The sequence below is a fragment of the Phalacrocorax carbo genome, chromosome Z (assembly GCF_963921805.1).
Source record: "Phalacrocorax carbo chromosome Z, bPhaCar2.1, whole genome shotgun sequence".
In the NCBI taxonomy this organism is placed as follows: Eukaryota; Metazoa; Chordata; class Aves; order Suliformes; family Phalacrocoracidae; genus Phalacrocorax; species Phalacrocorax carbo.
In genome coordinates, this window is record NC_087548.1 from 23,966,314 (window position 1) to 23,983,678 (window position 17,365).

General features: G+C 45.8%; 1 protein-coding gene across 5 annotated transcripts in view; it reads left to right on the forward strand.

Moving 5' to 3' along the window:
- The first annotated feature begins 4,410 nt into the window (after positions 1 to 4,410).
- Positions 4,411 to 17,365, forward strand: part of IPO11 (importin 11) — an 88,682-nt gene continuing 75,727 nt past the window's right edge. For 4 of the 5 annotated variants that reach the window (XM_064438735.1, XM_064438738.1, XM_064438740.1 and 1 more), the window contains exons 1-6: positions 4,411 to 4,503; positions 4,906 to 4,980; positions 8,304 to 8,387; positions 8,678 to 8,821; positions 12,034 to 12,134; positions 14,015 to 14,087. In XM_064438735.1, coding sequence (XP_064294805.1) covers positions 8,684 to 8,821; positions 12,034 to 12,134; positions 14,015 to 14,087 — 312 coding nt within the window. In that variant the 5' untranslated portion in view covers positions 4,411 to 4,503; positions 4,906 to 4,980; positions 8,304 to 8,387; positions 8,678 to 8,683. The remainder of the gene's footprint in view (positions 4,504 to 4,905; positions 4,981 to 8,303; positions 8,388 to 8,677; positions 8,822 to 12,033; positions 12,135 to 14,014; positions 14,088 to 17,365) is intronic. The other variant, XM_064438736.1, reaches the window with a different exon arrangement.

A 17,365-nucleotide genomic window follows, 5' to 3' on the forward strand; every position in this document is an offset into this window, starting at 1 on the left:
AGGGGATAGAGTCCCTGTAGTGCACGTGAAAAGTATGCTGGGCAAAACAGTCTGGGTTCTTCCTGCCTTCGGCAAAGGCAAACCCATTCATGGGATTGCTTTTGCTTAAGGACCTGGGTGCACTTGGTGGGTGATGGAGGAGTATAGAGGAGTCCGGTGCATGCCTCAAGGGGACTTGATTTTGGGTGAAAACAGCCAAAGAACAACGAGCTTTTTACCCTTCTGATTCTCTCCCCTATCCCACCAGTGGGGGAGTGAGACAGTGGCTGTGTGGGGTTTAGTTGCCAGCTAAACTCCAACACTTACCCATCTTTCTGAGCATTCATTTAAGAGCATCGTCCTTCACAGTTAAAAGAAAAAGCAGTGAAATAGAAGGCAGCAGCTTTTGGAAGCAGGTGATAGTACAGGTTATCCTATAATACCGGAGGGTTTCTTCAAAGCTGCTCTAGAGAAATCTTAGTTTCTAAAAAGCCTCTGACAATTGAGACATCCCACGTGAGAAACAGTGACTTCCGTACTCTACCTCCATGGGAGCCTAGAGCCGCAGCCAGGCTGTGGTTTGCAATGGGTACCAAAGAGGACAGGAAGGACAGAGGCAGATAGGATGCAGCACCTTTTTATGAAGCTTTGTAAATGACATGTTGAGAGACAGACTTTGTGATGGAGCCTGCTGTGAAGGTCAGCTCTAGACAGATACTGAAGCAGTGAGAATGAAGATCATAGAATCATTAAGGTTGGAAGAGACCTCTATGATCATCAAGTCCAACTGTCAACCCAACACTACTGTGCTTCCTAAAGCATGCCCTGCAGTGCCATGTCTACATGTTTTTAAATACCGCCTGGGGTGATGACTCTACTACCTCTTTGGGTAGCCTGTTCCAATGCCTGACCACTCTTTCAGTAAAGAAGTTTTTCCTAATATCCAGTCTAAACCTCCCCTGATGCAGCTTGAACCTGTTTCCCCTTGTTCTATCGCTAATAACTTGGGAAAAGAGACCACCACCCACCTCACTACAACCTCTTTTCAGGTAGCTGTAGAGAGCAAAAGGTCTCTCCTCAGCCTCCTCTTTTCCAGGCTAAACAACCCCAGTTCCCTCAGATGCTCTTCATAAGACTTGCTCTCCAGACCCTTCACCAGCTTCATTGCCCTTCTTTGGACACACTCCGGCAGCTCAATGTCCCTCTTGTAGTGAGGGGCTCAAAACTGAACACAGTATTCAAGGTGTGGCCTCACCAGTGCCAAGTACAGGGGCACGTCACTGCCCTACTCCTGCTGCCTACACTGGTCCTGACACAAGCCAGGATGCCATTAGCCGTATTGGCCACCTGGACACACTGCTGGCTCATGTTCAGCCGGCTGTCAACCATCACCCCAGGTCCTTTTCCACCAGGCAGCTTCCCAGCTGCTCTTGCCCAAGTCTGTAGTGTTGCATGTGTTTGTTGTGACCCAGGTGCAGGACCAGCACTTCATACAATTGACCAGTCTGTCCAGATCCCTCTGCAGAGCCTTCCTAATTTTGAGCAGATTGACACTCCCGCCCAATTTGGTGTCATCTGCGAATGTACTGAGTGTGCACTTGATTCCCCTGATCCAGATCATTGATAAAGATATTAAACAAGACTGGCCCCCAAAAAAGAGCCCTGGGGGACACCATTCGTGACCATCCACCAACTGGATTTAGGTCCGTTCACCACAACTCCCTGGGGTCGGCCATCCAGCCAGTCTTTTATGTAGTGAAGAGTACACCTGTCTAAGCCATGAGCTGCCAGCTTCGCTGGGAGGATGCTGTGGGAGACAGTATCAAAGGCTTTGCTAAAGTCCAGGTAGACAACATCCACAGCCTTTCCCTCATCCACTAGGCAAGCTACCTGGCCATAGGAGGACAACAGGTTAGTCAGGCAGGACCTGCCTTTCATGAACCCATGCTGGCTGGGCATGAATCTGGGGTGTCCTGCTCAGGGCTTGTAAGCACACTCAAGATTAACTCGTCCATGATCTTCCCTGGTACCAAGGTCAGGCCTGTAGCTCCCTGGATCCTCCTTCCAGCCCTTCTTGTAGATGGGCATCTCACTGGCAAGCCTCCATTGTCTGGGACCACCCCTGTTAACCAGGACTGCTGGTAAATGATGGGACAGTGGCTTTGCGAGATCCTCCACCAGTTCCCTCAGTACTCTCAGGTGGATCCCATCCAGCCCCACAGACTTGTGAGTGTCCAGGTGCCACAGCAGGTCATAAACTGCTTCCTCCTGGATTATTGGGTTTATTCCGCTCCTCATCCCTGCCTTCCAGCTCCAAGGACTGAATACCCTGGGGACAGCTGGTCTGACTATTAAAGACTGAGGCAAAGAAGGCATTAAGTACATCAGCCTTTTCCTCATCCTCAGTGGTGTTGTTCCCCTCTGTATCCAAGAGGATGGAGATTCACCATGACTTCCTTTTTTGTGTTAAAAGTATTTGCAAAAACATTTTTTGTTATCCCTCACAACAGTACCCAGAGTGAGTTCTAGCTGGGCTTTTGCCTTTCTAATTTTCTCTCTGCGTGACCAAACAAGATCCCTGTACCCTTCTTGAGTTGCCTGCCCCTTCTTCCAAAAGTGGTAAACTCCCCTTTTTTCCCTTGGTCCCAGCAAAAGCCTCTGTTCAGCCAGGCCGGTCGCCTTCCTGGTGGTTCATCTTACGGCACATGGGGACAGCCTGCTCCTGCACCTTCAAGAGTTCCTTCTTGAAAGGTACCCAGAATTCCTGGACCCCTTTGCCCTTCAGGACTGCCTCCCAAGGGACTCTCCCAACCGGTGCCATGAACAGGCCAAAGTGTGCTCTTCGGAAGTCCATGGTAGTGGTTCTGCTGACCCCCTTCTTACTTTGCCAAGAATCAAGAAATCAATCACATCACAGTTGCTATGCCCAAGACGGCCTCCAACCACCACATCTCCTACCAGTCCTCTGTTTGTGAACAGCAGGTCAAGCGGGGCACCTCCCGTGGCTGGCTCACTCACCAGCTGTGTCTTCCACACATTCCAGGAACCTCCTAGACTGTTTCCTCTGTGCTATGTTGTATTTCCAGCAGATATCCGGGAAGTTGAAGTCCCCCAAGAAAAAAAAGGCTATTGATTGTGAGACTTCTGTCAGTTGCTTTTAGAATGCTACATCTACCTCTTCATCCTGGTTGGGTGGTCTGTATCAGACCCCCAGCAGGATGTCTGCCTTGTTGGCCTTCCCCCTCATCCTTACCCATAAGCACTTGACCTTATCATCACAGTCATTGAACTCTATACGATCGAAATACTCCCTAACAGATGCACCCCACCGCCTCTCTTTTCATCCCTTCCCCTTCTGAAGAGCTGTCATTGTTTTATATGGGATAAGATTTAATTTTCTTCACTGTAGCTGGCATAGTGCTGTGCTTTGGATTTAGTATGAAAACAATGCTGATAACACACCAATGTTTTGGTTATTGCTGGGTAGTGCTTACACTAGTCAAGGACATTTCTAGCTTCCCATGCTCTGCCGGGTGCACAAGAAGCCAGGAGGGGAGAGGGCACAGTTAAGAGAGCAGATTCAAACTGGCCAAAGGGATATTCCTTATCATGTAACGTCATGCCCAGTATGTTAGCTGGGAGGGGCTGGCCGGGGGAGGCAGGGAGCAATCGCGGCTCAGGGACCGACAGCGTGTGTTGGTGGGTGGTGAGCAGTTATATCGCTTGTGGTTTTTTAATCATATTGTTATTTGTTATTATTATCATAATCATTGTTATTATCATTACTGTTTTGTTTTAGTTATTAAACTGTTCTGATCTCAACCCACAAGTTTACTTGCTTTTGCTCTTCTGATTCTCCCCCACATCCCACAGGGGTGAGGGGAGTGAGCGAGTGGCTGCGTTGTGCTTAGTTGCTGACTGGGCCTAAACCATGACAAGAGCTTAGAGCCATCCATTGCAGCGCTCCAGTCATAAGAGTAAACTGTAAATGATACCAAGCCCACAAACAAGATAAATGCTCGTTTCCAAGAAACAGTCACTGGGATTTCTCCAAGCGAAGCCGATTGCTAGCAGACTTGGAATGCAGGTAGCTACCAGAGGACAAAGGGAAGAGAGAGCACCTCACTTCAGTCATGAAAGAACTGATGCTTTTAAAATACAGAGCTGCAGCTTCTTGCTTACAGTCTGTGTTTTGCATGTAAGGCTTTCAGAACCAGAGCGCGTACGCTGTAGGCAGGCCCTGCTCTTATGGGAAGAGCTTGTCCCATTATCCCTGGCAACTCTCCAACTGATGTGGAGACGGCACGTCAGTCTTGTCAGAACTGCGGTCAACAAAGCCGCACCGGCACCTTCGGGTAACACGTAACGGGCCGGCAGCGTGCTTCTGTGCACGACGTCACGACCGCGCGCCACGCCCGTGGCTCCGTGTGTCGCCGGTCACTGACGTCATGCCGCCCAAAGGCTCGCCAAGGCGGGAGCTGGCCGTGCGTCTGCGGCAGTGGTGCAGCGGTGGCGCGCCACGGGGTGAGCCGGCCGCGCGCCACGGGGCATGACGACACGCGGGCTCGCCGCGGGGAGGCGGCTCCCGAATATCGTCTCGAGCTTCGGAACGGGCGGGGGTCTCGCGCGCCGGCCCGCCACGGCCGCCGGCAGCCGCCAGCAGTGAGATGCGCCCGGGGCCCTCCGAGCGGGGCCGGGGGGATGCGGGGGGGGGGGGGACGGACTGCGAGCTGCCGCCGCTCCGGGCGAGGTGGTGCGGTCGCGCGCGGCGCGGCGCGGAGCCGGCCGGTGCCGGGCCCGCAGGCCGGGTCGGCGCTGAGGGCAGCGGGGGAGCAGCGTTCGGCGGCGCGGTTCGGTGCAGAGCTCACCTTCCGCAGGGAAGGGCAAGGCTGGGCCTCGCTGAAGGCGGCTGTTTTCCTCCCGCAGGGTGAAGAGGAGCAGCTGCCGTTTTACTGCTAAGCAGGTTCTTCCCTAAGCCAAAGGCAGAGTCAGTGCGCGGTGGTGAGTTGTTTCTCCAGTTTGTTACCTTCAAAGGCAGCCGCGTGTGCAAAGCGTAAGACCGTGGCCCTGAATCCATACCGATCGCGCTTCCGGCTGCTCCTGTGCCCCTTGCTTCCCATGCCTCGTCGGTGAAGCGCAGTCCATCGCGTAAGCTTCACTTCGGTGCCGGTGTTCTTCTCTGCTCTCTGCTTTTCGTCTCTCGTCCTCTCATTGCACTGTTCTGCAGAAGGGCATTTAGTACCATACATGTCAATGACATAAGAAAGGTCTTTCTTACCCAAGGTTTATGTGGAAACTTCTGGAACTGTGTAATGAGAAGCAGGTTTTAACTGCGGTTAAGGCGACATGGTTTAAAGCTGTTTCGGAGCATGAGGGCAGACTGCAACTTGCATTTCTGCTTCAGCTGTTGCACCCTAGCTGGTTACGTGAAGTGTTCTGTCGTATTGTTTTGAACATCTGTTGAGATGAGATGAACAAAGATGAGATGCCCAAGGAAAGAGATTGGTCTTGGGAGATGGGCCCTCCCATCAGGTTACTATTAAACTCTAAAAATATTCTTCTGGTGTCTGTGTGTTGCCTCGGCTTTTCCTGAGTCATCAGCACTGAACCCTGCGACAGAGTTTCTTACAAGCTATGTGCAAGCAAATCCTAGGAATAGTCCCACTGACACTTTTGTACTGCCTGTACTGCGTTTTTGGTCAGTTTGGTCAGTTTTGGTCAGTTTGGCGCTTTGCGTTTAACCAGAAAGGCTGTCTCCTCAGTATTGTCAATGTGATCTGACTGACTTCCCTTATTACTATTGCCCACCTTGGTCGCTGTGGTCTTTTATTCCTGTGCTCCTCTTTGGTCTTTGTTCTTTTGTCCTTTGTGTCTTCTGCGTGCTGGCTTATTTTGAGACTGAGGTTTCAGTTTTGATGTCTTGTGTTTGTAAAAATGAATTTGGAGAAGTTCTAGTCCTTTGTTTTGGTCCGTAGCAGCATGGGGAAAAAAAACCAAAGCCCTGTAAGTCTTTGCAACTTGGGTCTTTTTATTTGTCTTCTTCACTCACTGTGGCTTAGATTGGGCAAAGTAGGGACAGCCTTGTTGATTTACGTAAGGAAAAGTTAATCTGTTTTTGAAAAAATCTTGGTGAGGACTGCCATTAGCCATGGTAGTGGCTGTGGTCATTAGTGTAGTTGTTAGTGGTTTTAGGTAGTGCCTCGTGTAGCCAGGATGCTGATGGTTCTTTGGTTGTACTGCTCTGTCAAAACACTGGCATCTGGCATGACTGATACAGGTACTGTAGGGGCAGGAAGATACTTGTGGGACAGCGTACGAAAGTCTGGGGAGAGATTGGTCTCAATACCAACTGTCCCTGAAATCGACAGTGTCCCTGGAAGCATCGCCAATATGTCAGTCATATCATTGTCACTGTAAATGCTAGCGTTTGTGTTACGCCTTTCAGAAGGTGGCCCGTAAGTGGCTCCTGTGGCTTTTCAGAGTGGTGACACTGATTTTCTGGTTCTCCTTAAAACGAATGTGCTAGAAAAGACAGCCTTAAGTTTCTACCTGAACCTGCCAAGCTGCAGTTCATAGCTTTATGGTGATGTATTAGCATATAATTGCTGACAGAAGCATTTGGCTCTGTCCCCTCTGTGAGTGCCCTTCAGGAAGTTAGTTGTGTCTCCTAAGTGGAAGCTAGGGGAAGACTTTACTAAATAAGTCCCCAGGCTCTCCTTGTAGGTGATTAGCTTTAGGCCCCAGACCGTCTTAGTAGCTCTGGCTCCTCTCCAGTTTCTACACTTCCTTCTTGTGCTGGGGAAAGGGAGAACTTTGATGGCAAAACTGAAGACAGTATTCGAGAAGCAGTCTCAGGTACTGCTGCAAACACTGTTCAGCAAAAGGCCTAAAATCAGCTTCTCTGAAGAAGTTATTTATGGTTTTGTTTACACAGACGTGCTCTGTCAGCCTACTGACTCTCAGAAGTTCTCTCTTTTTCGTTTTCATCTGGTAGTCAGACTGATGGCCTGCTCTTTTTTCAGTTGAGTAGGCGCTCAGAATTATACTTATCAGGTCTTATTTGAAAGTGTTGACAATGTCTGTGTTTCTTTTGAAAGCAAGTAATTTAACTTTTGAATGTAACTAAATGAAATAACTTCATAACATGAAGTGTTACTCCTCCTTAAATCTGTTACCCCAGAGGTGCCACCGCCGTTGCTGATGGGCTCAGCCTTGGCCAGCAGCGGGTCCGTCTTGCAGCCGCCTGGCATTGGCTCTGCCGGACATGGGGGAAGCTTCTGGCAGCTTCTCACAGAGGCCACCCCTGCAGCTCCCCCGCTGCCAAAACCTTGCCACGCAAACCCAATACACAGGGCAGTAAAAGCAGAGAGAGAAAAAGGTGCATCACATGTAAAGTATAAAGCAGAGGTTGAATTCCTAGTTCCATTCAGTTATTGCTGTAAAGAAAGATCTGATTTTGTGGCTCATAGTTTTGAAAGTACACTTTCTTTGACACTAGGATCTTCAATTTTTAGTCTTTTTTTGTTGAGGAATTTTGGAGACTTACAGATTGAGATTTCTTATGGGGTTTTTTGTGTTGTTTTTATTTTTTCAGTTGTGCAGGGCTGTCACTGGTGTAAAAGGTCTTTTATTGCTATTTTAGTGGTTTGGGTGTTTGGGTTTTTTTGAAAAATCAAAATCTGAAACCTATGTCAGAATAGATTTAATTTCTCTAGCTTCCTTACCATCACTATAACAATTTTACACTTCAGTATTTTTTTCCTGAACATTGGAAAAATCAGCACTTTTTTTTTTTTTTCTGGTGTTAAGCAAAAGCAAATCCTCAGGCATGTTTGCTGAAGAGAAACTGTGTTTGGCTGTTTATTTAGAAAACTTAAGTATATAAATATTTAACACGTGTCTGTGTTGCGGAAAGTTTACATAGGTTATAAGTGGAAGTTTTTATGGACAGAAATCCCGTGTTAATTGTCAGGCTTCATAGTTGCTTCTGTGTATGTTTCTCTTTAAGTTGCAAAGTTTTGTGTTTAGAGAGCACAAGAATGTATTTAGATTGGAAATCAGGCAATTGGCATTCTTGGTTCAGCTCATTAGCATTTTGTATGCCTAATAGGTAATGAAGGAATAAAAATATATTGAGGAAAATCCAGTTTCATTCAGGACTTTAATTGTGAAACTACAATTTATCCTCTTTTGATCAATATAAAATGTCTAGATCAATTGGAATTGTAGAGTTTAACTATCTGAAATGGGTCACTATCTCTTCTGGGGAAAAACTATTCTGAAAACACAAAAATGTTAATCCTCTGTATCTTTGCCTGTTTCAGACAAGCCCGTGGTTTGCTCTGCCTACATCTGAAGTCATTGCGAGTTGCAGTTTTGCTCTGGGTTTGCTGTGCTTCACAGGGGAGGTAACTGGTTTAAAATCAAAATATTTCCTGTAATTTCTCTGATCGGGTAAATGTGCTTGTAATGATAGACTTAGTGCCTGTTTCTTCAGCTGAGAGATTTCAGAAAGCAAAACCCATTAATGGCTGTATCTTGATGCTGCCTGTGAGTGGGTGTGCTGCTATCTTATGCAGTGTAATCTAATGAAAAAGTAGCCATAGGTTGTTTAGATAATGTGAATGAAAATATCTGTCTATATTCACTGTCCTTTTTTTTTTCTTAAGTGTATTTCCTCTTTTTTAAACATTATTAGGTTTTCATGGATCTCAATAGTGCTAGCACTATTGTCTTGCAAGTCCTGACGCAAGCTACCAGTCAAGATACTGCAGTACTGAAGCCAGCTGAGGAACAACTGAAGCAGTGGGAGACACAGCCAGGTTTTTATTCAGTCTTGTTGGTAAGATACAGTGGAAAAGCAGACTTTGAGTAACTTTTATTGTGGCTCTCTGGAACACTGTCGAACCATGATGTCTGGCTAAGAGAAGCGTTGAGCTGTCATGGTGCAGCTGCTAGTAACCTTATGCTGTGCAGTGGTGGGCATTGCCATCAGTGTGTCTCAAAGCAGGCTCTTTTCCCAGGCATTCAGCAGAAGGAGGAAATCCAACTTGTAGCAGCGCAGGGGGGTGGCTCTGGCGCTAAACCTTTTGTTGGCCTGTTGTGAGTCGTGGCTAATAGGCGGCCGAGAGGAATTACCTTTTGTACCCCATGAGGCAGGGACAGTTGTATATAGTGAGGCAGTAACCCGGTTGTCTTATTGTGGAGGTGATGCACTATGACCGTTTTCATAGAAGTTCCCCCATGGTTTTCAGTGCACTGAGTTTGGTACCCAGCTGGGATTGCTTTCCTCCTCAGTGGAGAGAGACTTCCAGGGAGTTAAGCTGACTGGGCTGGCAGCGAGGTTCCTGAAATGGGAAAGGTGAATACTTCTAAAGGTACTATGACCGTGCAAAAACAGATGCATTTATAAGGTGAAAAGTGATGCAAACATAGTCAAAGAAGAGTTCTGATTCTGGTCTGTATGTTTATAATAGTCTTAAAAACACAGATAACCTGCTTTTCCTACAAAGATCTTTCTTCAGTGCCTCGGATGACTGACTCAGAGTGGTGGAGTGACATGTTCTGTTCTCTGTAGACCCTCCGTTTCGTTTGTTTGGAAAGTGGAAGGCGAGTCAGGGGATTTAGGGAAGAGGGTTTCTGTAGTGATAAACGATCTCAACAGAAAACAGCAGAAATTGCCACTGACTGGGCGTTTGTTATTTTCTGGACATTTGCGGTGGGATGTTTACAAGTCAGGCTGTAGAGTACACTCCCAGTGTAACTGAAGTTGCTATGAATTTGTTTTAAATATAAGGACTAAAAACGAAGGGTTTGAAAGGATCAAATACTGTTAATTCTAGTAGTGTGGTTAAGTAGCCCTGTTTGGGGACTCATCAGCCTTTCTTCAAGTGTGAAGTAGAGACAGGAATTTTCCAAACGAAGGGAAAGTAGAAAATCTGTACTTCTTTGTTTAACTTGGTTATGAGAGGGGTACTGCCTGGGAGAGAAGACAACTGGCAGCTTCCTGCTGGAGCAGAAAAGGGTGGGTGGAAGCAGATGATTTTAAATGGAGGGTTGGTGAGGCAGTAGATCTCTGTGGGATATGGAAAGTAGTATAATTACTCACTGTCAGACACATTTGCCCCTAGGGTGATCAGGATAGAGAAATGATAATGAACCATGAAAGGAGCATCTCTAAACGTACTGTTTTTAGTACCTAGTGGAGTTATTCAGGTTAGTTTCTATGCTTCTGTTTTGAGGTGTTATGTACCTCTCTGCTGAAAATGGGAGCAGAAAAGTCAGAGAGAGAGTGGCTGTTTTTGAAAAGCAACCTCTGTCCTTTACCAGTTGTATGAGTTTATGTATTGTTTAACGTCATCCCTGTTATTTCTACGGCAGCATTAGTGCGTTGTATGAAATTCTTTATGTTTTGGGAAGCTCACATACAGCTGGAGAGTATGTAGAGAGGTTTTGTTGGTTCCTGTGTAGATCCCATGGCCTTTTTTTGCATTTCTTATCCAGGCCCCACCTAGTTTCACGGTATTTGATTCGAGGAAGCTTTGCTTCCAATGAATGTTGTAGCAAGGAGTGGAATGGTAATTAGAAGGCTCAATGGGAATTTCAGAACAAATAGTTTTCTTTTTCCGTGTTTCACTTGTCCTGCAATGCTTTTCATGGATATGAGGCTAAAGGGGTGTTTGAAGTTTCCTCTTCACAGTGCCAAATGCCTAAGTTGCACTTGGGAGAGGTCAAATCTGGCAGAGGTTCAATCCCTCTTTCGAAATGAGCTTTGGGAAAGGAAGTCATACACATACAGATCCTCTTCATGTTGTGTGGTGTTTGTCAGTGGGCCACAACCTTTTTGGTGCTTTTCTACAGGTTGCTGTTTTTGGAGTCAATACCTTTGTTGGCATGTAAGCCTGTTTGCTTTCTAGCGATTGGAGTTTGTGAGGGTTTTTATCGTGTTGGGCATTATATCTAGAAAGCTGTTAGTATTACAGAAGTAGAGTTTGAGACAAGTTTAAATTTTTACTTCATAGTGAAAATGCTTGAGGAGGTCCCAGGTGTCTATAGTGCTGAGTTCTTGGAAGGGTTTATTTGTGGTTCTTCAGACATGGCACACAAAAGTAGCAGATGCTCTTGAAGTTTTTCATGTCCCTTCCCAGTGGCCTCCTAAAAGCAATTGATACAAGTGGTACGCTCTTTCTTTACAGCGCACTGTACAGTAAGACCACTGAGGTCATGCCTATTTGCTGCCTGAAGGTGGGAGTAATGCCTCAGGCCCTCAAGAAGGATCCATCGAATGCACTGGAAAACAGGAAGAAGACAGTTGTTGTTCAGAGCAGTACCTGTATTAGGATTCAGTAGCCTACCTTTATTTTAGCTTTTCCTGCTTGGTTAATTTTACATGTTACTATATGAAATAATCCCTCTGTGTTTGTCTGTATATACAAATAGGCACATAAAAGTGTACCTAGGTAGATACAGAGATAGGTACGTGTTATGGATAGGTAGCTTTTCAGTAGTAGAAACTAATTTCCTTGAATAAGCAGAGGCAAGTTTGAGAGTTGCTGTCCTACCAGGTCACTGTTCTGCAGTCAGCAGTGGTAGCCAGGACAGTTCTCAGCACATGTCAAGACAATGCAGAAATCTCCTGAAAGGTCTCAGAAATCTGTGGCTCTGCACAACACTGAGTAATTCCTTATTCTCGTCAGAATCCAGCTCTGTCATTAAAGAGTGTAATAATTGGCTGGTTCTAGTGCTTATTACCATTTTGTTTCCTGCTCAGCCGGATGACCTCAGAAATACATTTGCCCTGTGTGTTGGGTTTCTTTTTTATAAATCAAGCATTAGGGCTAGTGATAAGCATTTTTGTAGTCCTTAAAAATTAATGTTTAACACCTTGTTTCTCTTGTCTGTCAAATGGTGACTAGTGCATTTTGTTTATATACACCTGTACATAGAGGTGTGTGTAGTTACACATATGCCAGTTGCCAGCGCATGTGTTAAAACACTTTCTCTGCTGTCTGTGGTGTATTGAGTAGTTTGTAACGTAATGGGTTTTTTAAACAGAACATCTTTACAAATCATACCCTGGATGTGAACGTAAGATGGTTAGCTGTGCTGTACTTCAAAAATGGAATTGATCGCTACTGGAGACGGGTGGCACCACAGTAAGTCCTGGTTTTCTTCCACTGCACCTTCTACAGTAGGTTTTGTTACAGTTGCCAAGCTGGAAAGCAGCAAATTCCTTGGTTGGTTATTTATGTTTTACTTCAGAAAGCTGAGTTAGAAGGCTATTTCATAAAGCCCAGATTTTGAAGTGACGTGATGAGCTTTATAAAGTTAACACCTGGACTTTCTGATAGTGGCAGATGTGAAAGATAGGAAGTCTCTTGGAGAGATTATGAAGGAGACATTTCATTGAAGCCAATTAATAATTTGTATTGACTTGAGAAAGAGGAAGTAGCTATCACGAGAGAAAGACCCGATATTCATTTTCTGTGGCTTCTGATAATGTGTGACAAAAAGTTCTCCAGAGAGGCTAAAAATCTAACCAGCATTCTCAAGCACCAAATCGTTGACTTAAAAGTTAGAAGCAATGCCATTATAATTGGTGATACCTACAGAGCTATACACTTCCCAGTGTTCTGTGTGAGGTTTTTTTAACTCTACTCAGCGTGATAAGTCTTTGCTATCGGAAGTAGTGAGTCCCTGTGTTACATGCACAGGAGAGGGACACATGACCACTAAAATATTGTTGCAAATGTTTGCTTTTAGGGTAAAACTGACCTCAGTTCTCTATTATTTTGAGATTAATATTTCATACTTGTCTAGATTAATGTAAAAGCTGTGTTTTAGGGAACTTTAGGCATCATTTTAAATCTCAGTGTATAGAACTAGTAGGTTAGTATCTCTGTCTGAGGTCAGAAAATGGGAAGTGGTTGTGTTGGTGTGTTTAATCTTCATTTCCAGCCATGAGACTTCATTGAGAGGTGATGGTTGTGTGCGTGCTTCTGAATTGTTGCAATGTTAGGTGAAACAGTTTCATCTCAGCAATGTTGCGCAATAACTGAGGTATTTTTCTATACCAGAAACAGCTTTCTAGTTGCTCTCAGTAAATTAGAGTGGATTTTTTTTTTCAATTTTTCCTGATTGTATTATATAAGTATTTTTAAAAGCAGCTTGTTCTGTTTCCTGCCTGGAACTTAAAAGAAAATTACATGGGTCATATAAAGTCTGAAATAGTCCAGGAGTGCTATGATACTGTGACTTGTAGTATCAAATGGAAAGAGGTTGCTTAAAAGGAAGTAAAAAGGATAGCATAAAACTGCACTTGAATGAAAATGAACATTTGTGGCTTAGAATTCATCGTTGCTTTTTGAACAACAACATGCACATATTCTTCACTGAAAGGTATGATTTTCAAAGAATCCATATTTGGAAGTGTAGCTGTAGGATTTTCTTGTTGAAGAGGATTTGTGGTAGAAGAGGATTATTGCTTCTGCAAAAAGAGCTGTCACCTGATACAAGGATTGCCTTACACTGGGCACCTTTTTGTCACTATCCATGAGTATGCATGGGCAAACTCATGATCAAGTCATGAATGCCCATGGTAATAACCCTGTAATAACTGTCTAATAACCATCAGTTTATAGTTTGTACAGTTTTCCCTTATGTTCATAATATATCTGGGTCCCTGACTCTGAACTTTCTCTTTTGCTGTTTGTGTTTGCAAAGGTCAGGTCAAAACCTGAGGTCATAAGGCCTCATAAATATTTGTCTGTTTCTCTGTTCTCTCTCTTTTAAAATATCTCGGTGATAGTGGAAAACCAAGGGACGTTCTCTTGCTCGTTTATCAAACTGGAACTTGTTAAAGTTTTAAGGAAATGGCATATAAAAGTAATGTTTGCTCAGTCAAACACGGATGCACAAATGGAAATGATCATTTAACCTCTGTGTCCAGTAAGAGTGAGGAGATAATTCTGAATATGAATTAATAGTTGTTTTTTACTGATAGTTAAATAATATTCTAATGAATATACTCTGACAGTGCTCTTTCTGAAGACGAGAAAACTATGTTGCGTGCTGGACTTATCACCAACTTCAATGAGCCAGTGAATCAGGTTAGTGGTGGACAATTGTTATTACCCTCGCAGCAAAGGCTTGTATTGCTATCTAATTTGGTTTCTCTCTTTACAAAGTGTTCAATAATAATACTAATGAAGTTGTGGGCTGATTTTGGCTGGGATAGAGTTAATTCTCTTCACTGTAGCTGGTAAAGTGCCGATGGCACCTTCATGCTTTGGTCGCTGTTAAGTAGCGGCTCAGTGTCGCTAAGTAGCGCCTGTAGTAGCCGGGGACCGTTCCAGCTTCCCGCGCTCTGCCACGTGGGCAGGAGGCCGGGAGGGGCGGGGCCACGGCCAGGTCAGCTGACCCCGACTGGCCAATGGGATGTTCACCCCATACCATGTGACGCCACGGCCAGTACATTAACGGGGCAGTTGGCGCGCGGCGGGGCGGTTGCGGGTCAGGCACTGGCGGCGTTGGTTCGGCGGGCGGTGAGCGGCTGTGACACGTGCTGTTGGTTTGGGTTGTTCATTCCCCGTCGCCCCCACCCGCCCCGGGTTCCGCCTCGCTCTCGTTATTTTCCTTTTCATTGCGTTGTTGTTGTTGTTGTTTTATTTTAATTATTAAACAGTTCGTATCTCAACCCTTGAGCTTTCTCACTTTTACCCTTTTGATTCTCTCTCCCATCCCACCAGTGGGGGAGTGAGCGAGTGGCTGTGTGGAGGCTGAGTTCCGGCTAAACCACAATAGTATCTTTTGGCTCCCAGCGTGGGGCTCAGAGTGTTTGAGATAATAACAGCTGCTGGTCATTGCACCATGCTCTTGTTTTTGTAGTATGTGTTTAAAGATTGGTGTTTGTTTGTTTATTCTGCTGTGTTCTGCTGTGATTAGTGATGTTTTGCTTAAGAGATTTGTTATGTAAACACTGGTTTTCAGCCTTATCTGGTATTTGGGTTTGTGTTGGAACCCTATCTGTACTTTGGATACCACCTTATTGAGGCAATTAGCAGTTATGCCTCCTCCTCTGAGAGATTTTATAGGGAGGAAATTAAACAGCTGTCTACTTTGCCTGGCCTCTCAAAGGACCCTTCTGTTGCAGGGTTGCTGAAGGTCAAAGAACAACAGGTGCTGATTGCCACCACAACAGTGCGTTGGCAGCAATATCGCACCAACCGAGACTCCCTGATTCCCATCCACGAGCTCATTCATCGACTGGAGAGCCAAGGAGTGATCAGTAAGACCCACTCACCCTTTAACAGTCCCAAACGGCCAGTGTAGGAGTCTAATGGAGAGTGGAGGCTAACAGTAGACTATTGAGGCCTGAATGAAGTCACTCCACCGCTGAGTGCTGCTGTGCCAGACATGCTAGAACTTCAATCCGAACCGGAGTCAAAGGCAGCCAAGTGGTATGCCACAACTGATATCGCTAATGCATTCTTCTCCATCCCTCTGGCAGCAGAGTGCAGGCCACAGTTTGCTTTCACCTGGAGGGGCGTCCAGTACACCTGGAATCGACTGCCCCAGGGGTGGAAACACAGTCCTACCATTTGCCATGGACTGATTCAGACAGTGCTGGAACAGGGAGAAGCTCCAGAACACCTTCAATACATTGATGACATCATCGTGTGGGGCAACACAGCGGAAGAAGTTTTTGAGAAAGGGAAGGAAATAGTCCAGATCCTTCTGAAAGCTGGTTTTGCCATAAAACAAAGTAAGGTGAAGGGACCCGCACAAGAGATCCAGTTCTTAGGAATCAAATGGCAAGGTGGACGTCGTCAGATCCCCATGGATGTGATCAACGAAATAGCAGCTGTGTCTCCACCAACTAGCAAAAAGGAAACACAAGCTTTTTTGGGTGTTGTGGGTTTTTGGAGAATGCGTATCCCAGATTACAGTCTGGTTGTAAGCCCTCTCTATCAAGTGACCCGGAAAAAGAATGATTTCAAATGGGGCCGTGAGCAACGACAAGCCTTTAAGCAAATTAAACAGGAGATAGTTCATGCAGTAGGCCTTGGGCCAGTCCAGGTAGGACAAGATGTAAAGAATGTGCTCTACACCACAGCTGGGGTGAATGGCCCTACCTGGAGCCTCTGGCAGAAAGCACTAGGGGAGACCCGAGGTCGACCCCTAGGGTTTTGGAGTCAGGGATACAGAAGGTCCGAAGCCCGCTATACTCCAACTGAAAAAGAGATATTGGCAGCATATGAAGGGGTTCGAGCTGCTTCAGAAGTGGTTGGTACTGAAGCACAGTTGCTCCTGGCACCCCGCCTGCCGGTGCTGGGCTGGATGTTCAAAGGGAACGTCCCCTCTACACACCATGCGACTGATGCTACGTGGAGTAAATGGGTTGCACTGATCACCCAGCGGGCTCGAGTAGGAAACCCCAGTCGCCCAGAGGGCCTCCTCCCAGTGGAGGAGACGACATGTGCTGAAGAAGCCCCACTGTATAACAAACTGCCAGAAAATGAGAAGCAGTATGCCCTGTTAACTAATGGGTCTTGTCGCCTTGTGGGAAAGCACCGGAGATGCAAGGCTGCTGTATGGAGTCCAATGCGACAAGTCACAGAAACTGCTGATGGAGAAGGTGAATCGAGCCAGTTTGCAGAGGTAAAGGCCATCCAGCTGGCCTTAGACATCCCTGGTGAGGTTGCTTCATGTATCAGATATGGAGAAGGGTTTTTTTGTTCCCTCCTGCCAATCGACAAAATTTGATCTGAAAATAACTAAGTCTCCCAGTTCTTCCTTACAAATGTTGACGTCAGTTTTCTGAAACAATTCTCCTACCTAAGCAAGTGGGCAGGAATGTATATTGTGGGAAGTTTTGTGGCATGGTCAGAGTTAAGCTGAAGCAGCTAGGGAATTAGGAAAGGAGGGCATAGCTCTTCCCTCTTATGCCTGTACATTGCTTGGATTCCTTTTGATAGCAAAAGAAGATGAATTATTCCCTGGGCTGGAAGTGTGGTGGAGGTTGTAGGGGTATCTTGAAGGAGAGAACATCTGCTTCATCAGTGCAATCAGCGACCTTTTCCATGCGAACAGGATAAGAATGGGGATAGAAGAACATGAAGGCTTTGGCTATCTGAGGTGGGGTTATGAGTGACTATTTGAAATTTACTAAGGAACGTACTGGGGAAGGGGGTTGTGGACCAGCAAAGTGGGGAATAGCTGGGAAGAAGGTATGAAAAGGGCCAGTCATGTGTAGACCATGGCTGGTCAGTACCTGTGTCTGAACCAACCCTGCGCCTAATCCCCACCACCTGCCATGTCTTCTGATTGAATCCTTTACCTGTCTTTCTGCATAATCTCACTCTGTTTGTGGTGTGTGTGTGCTGCA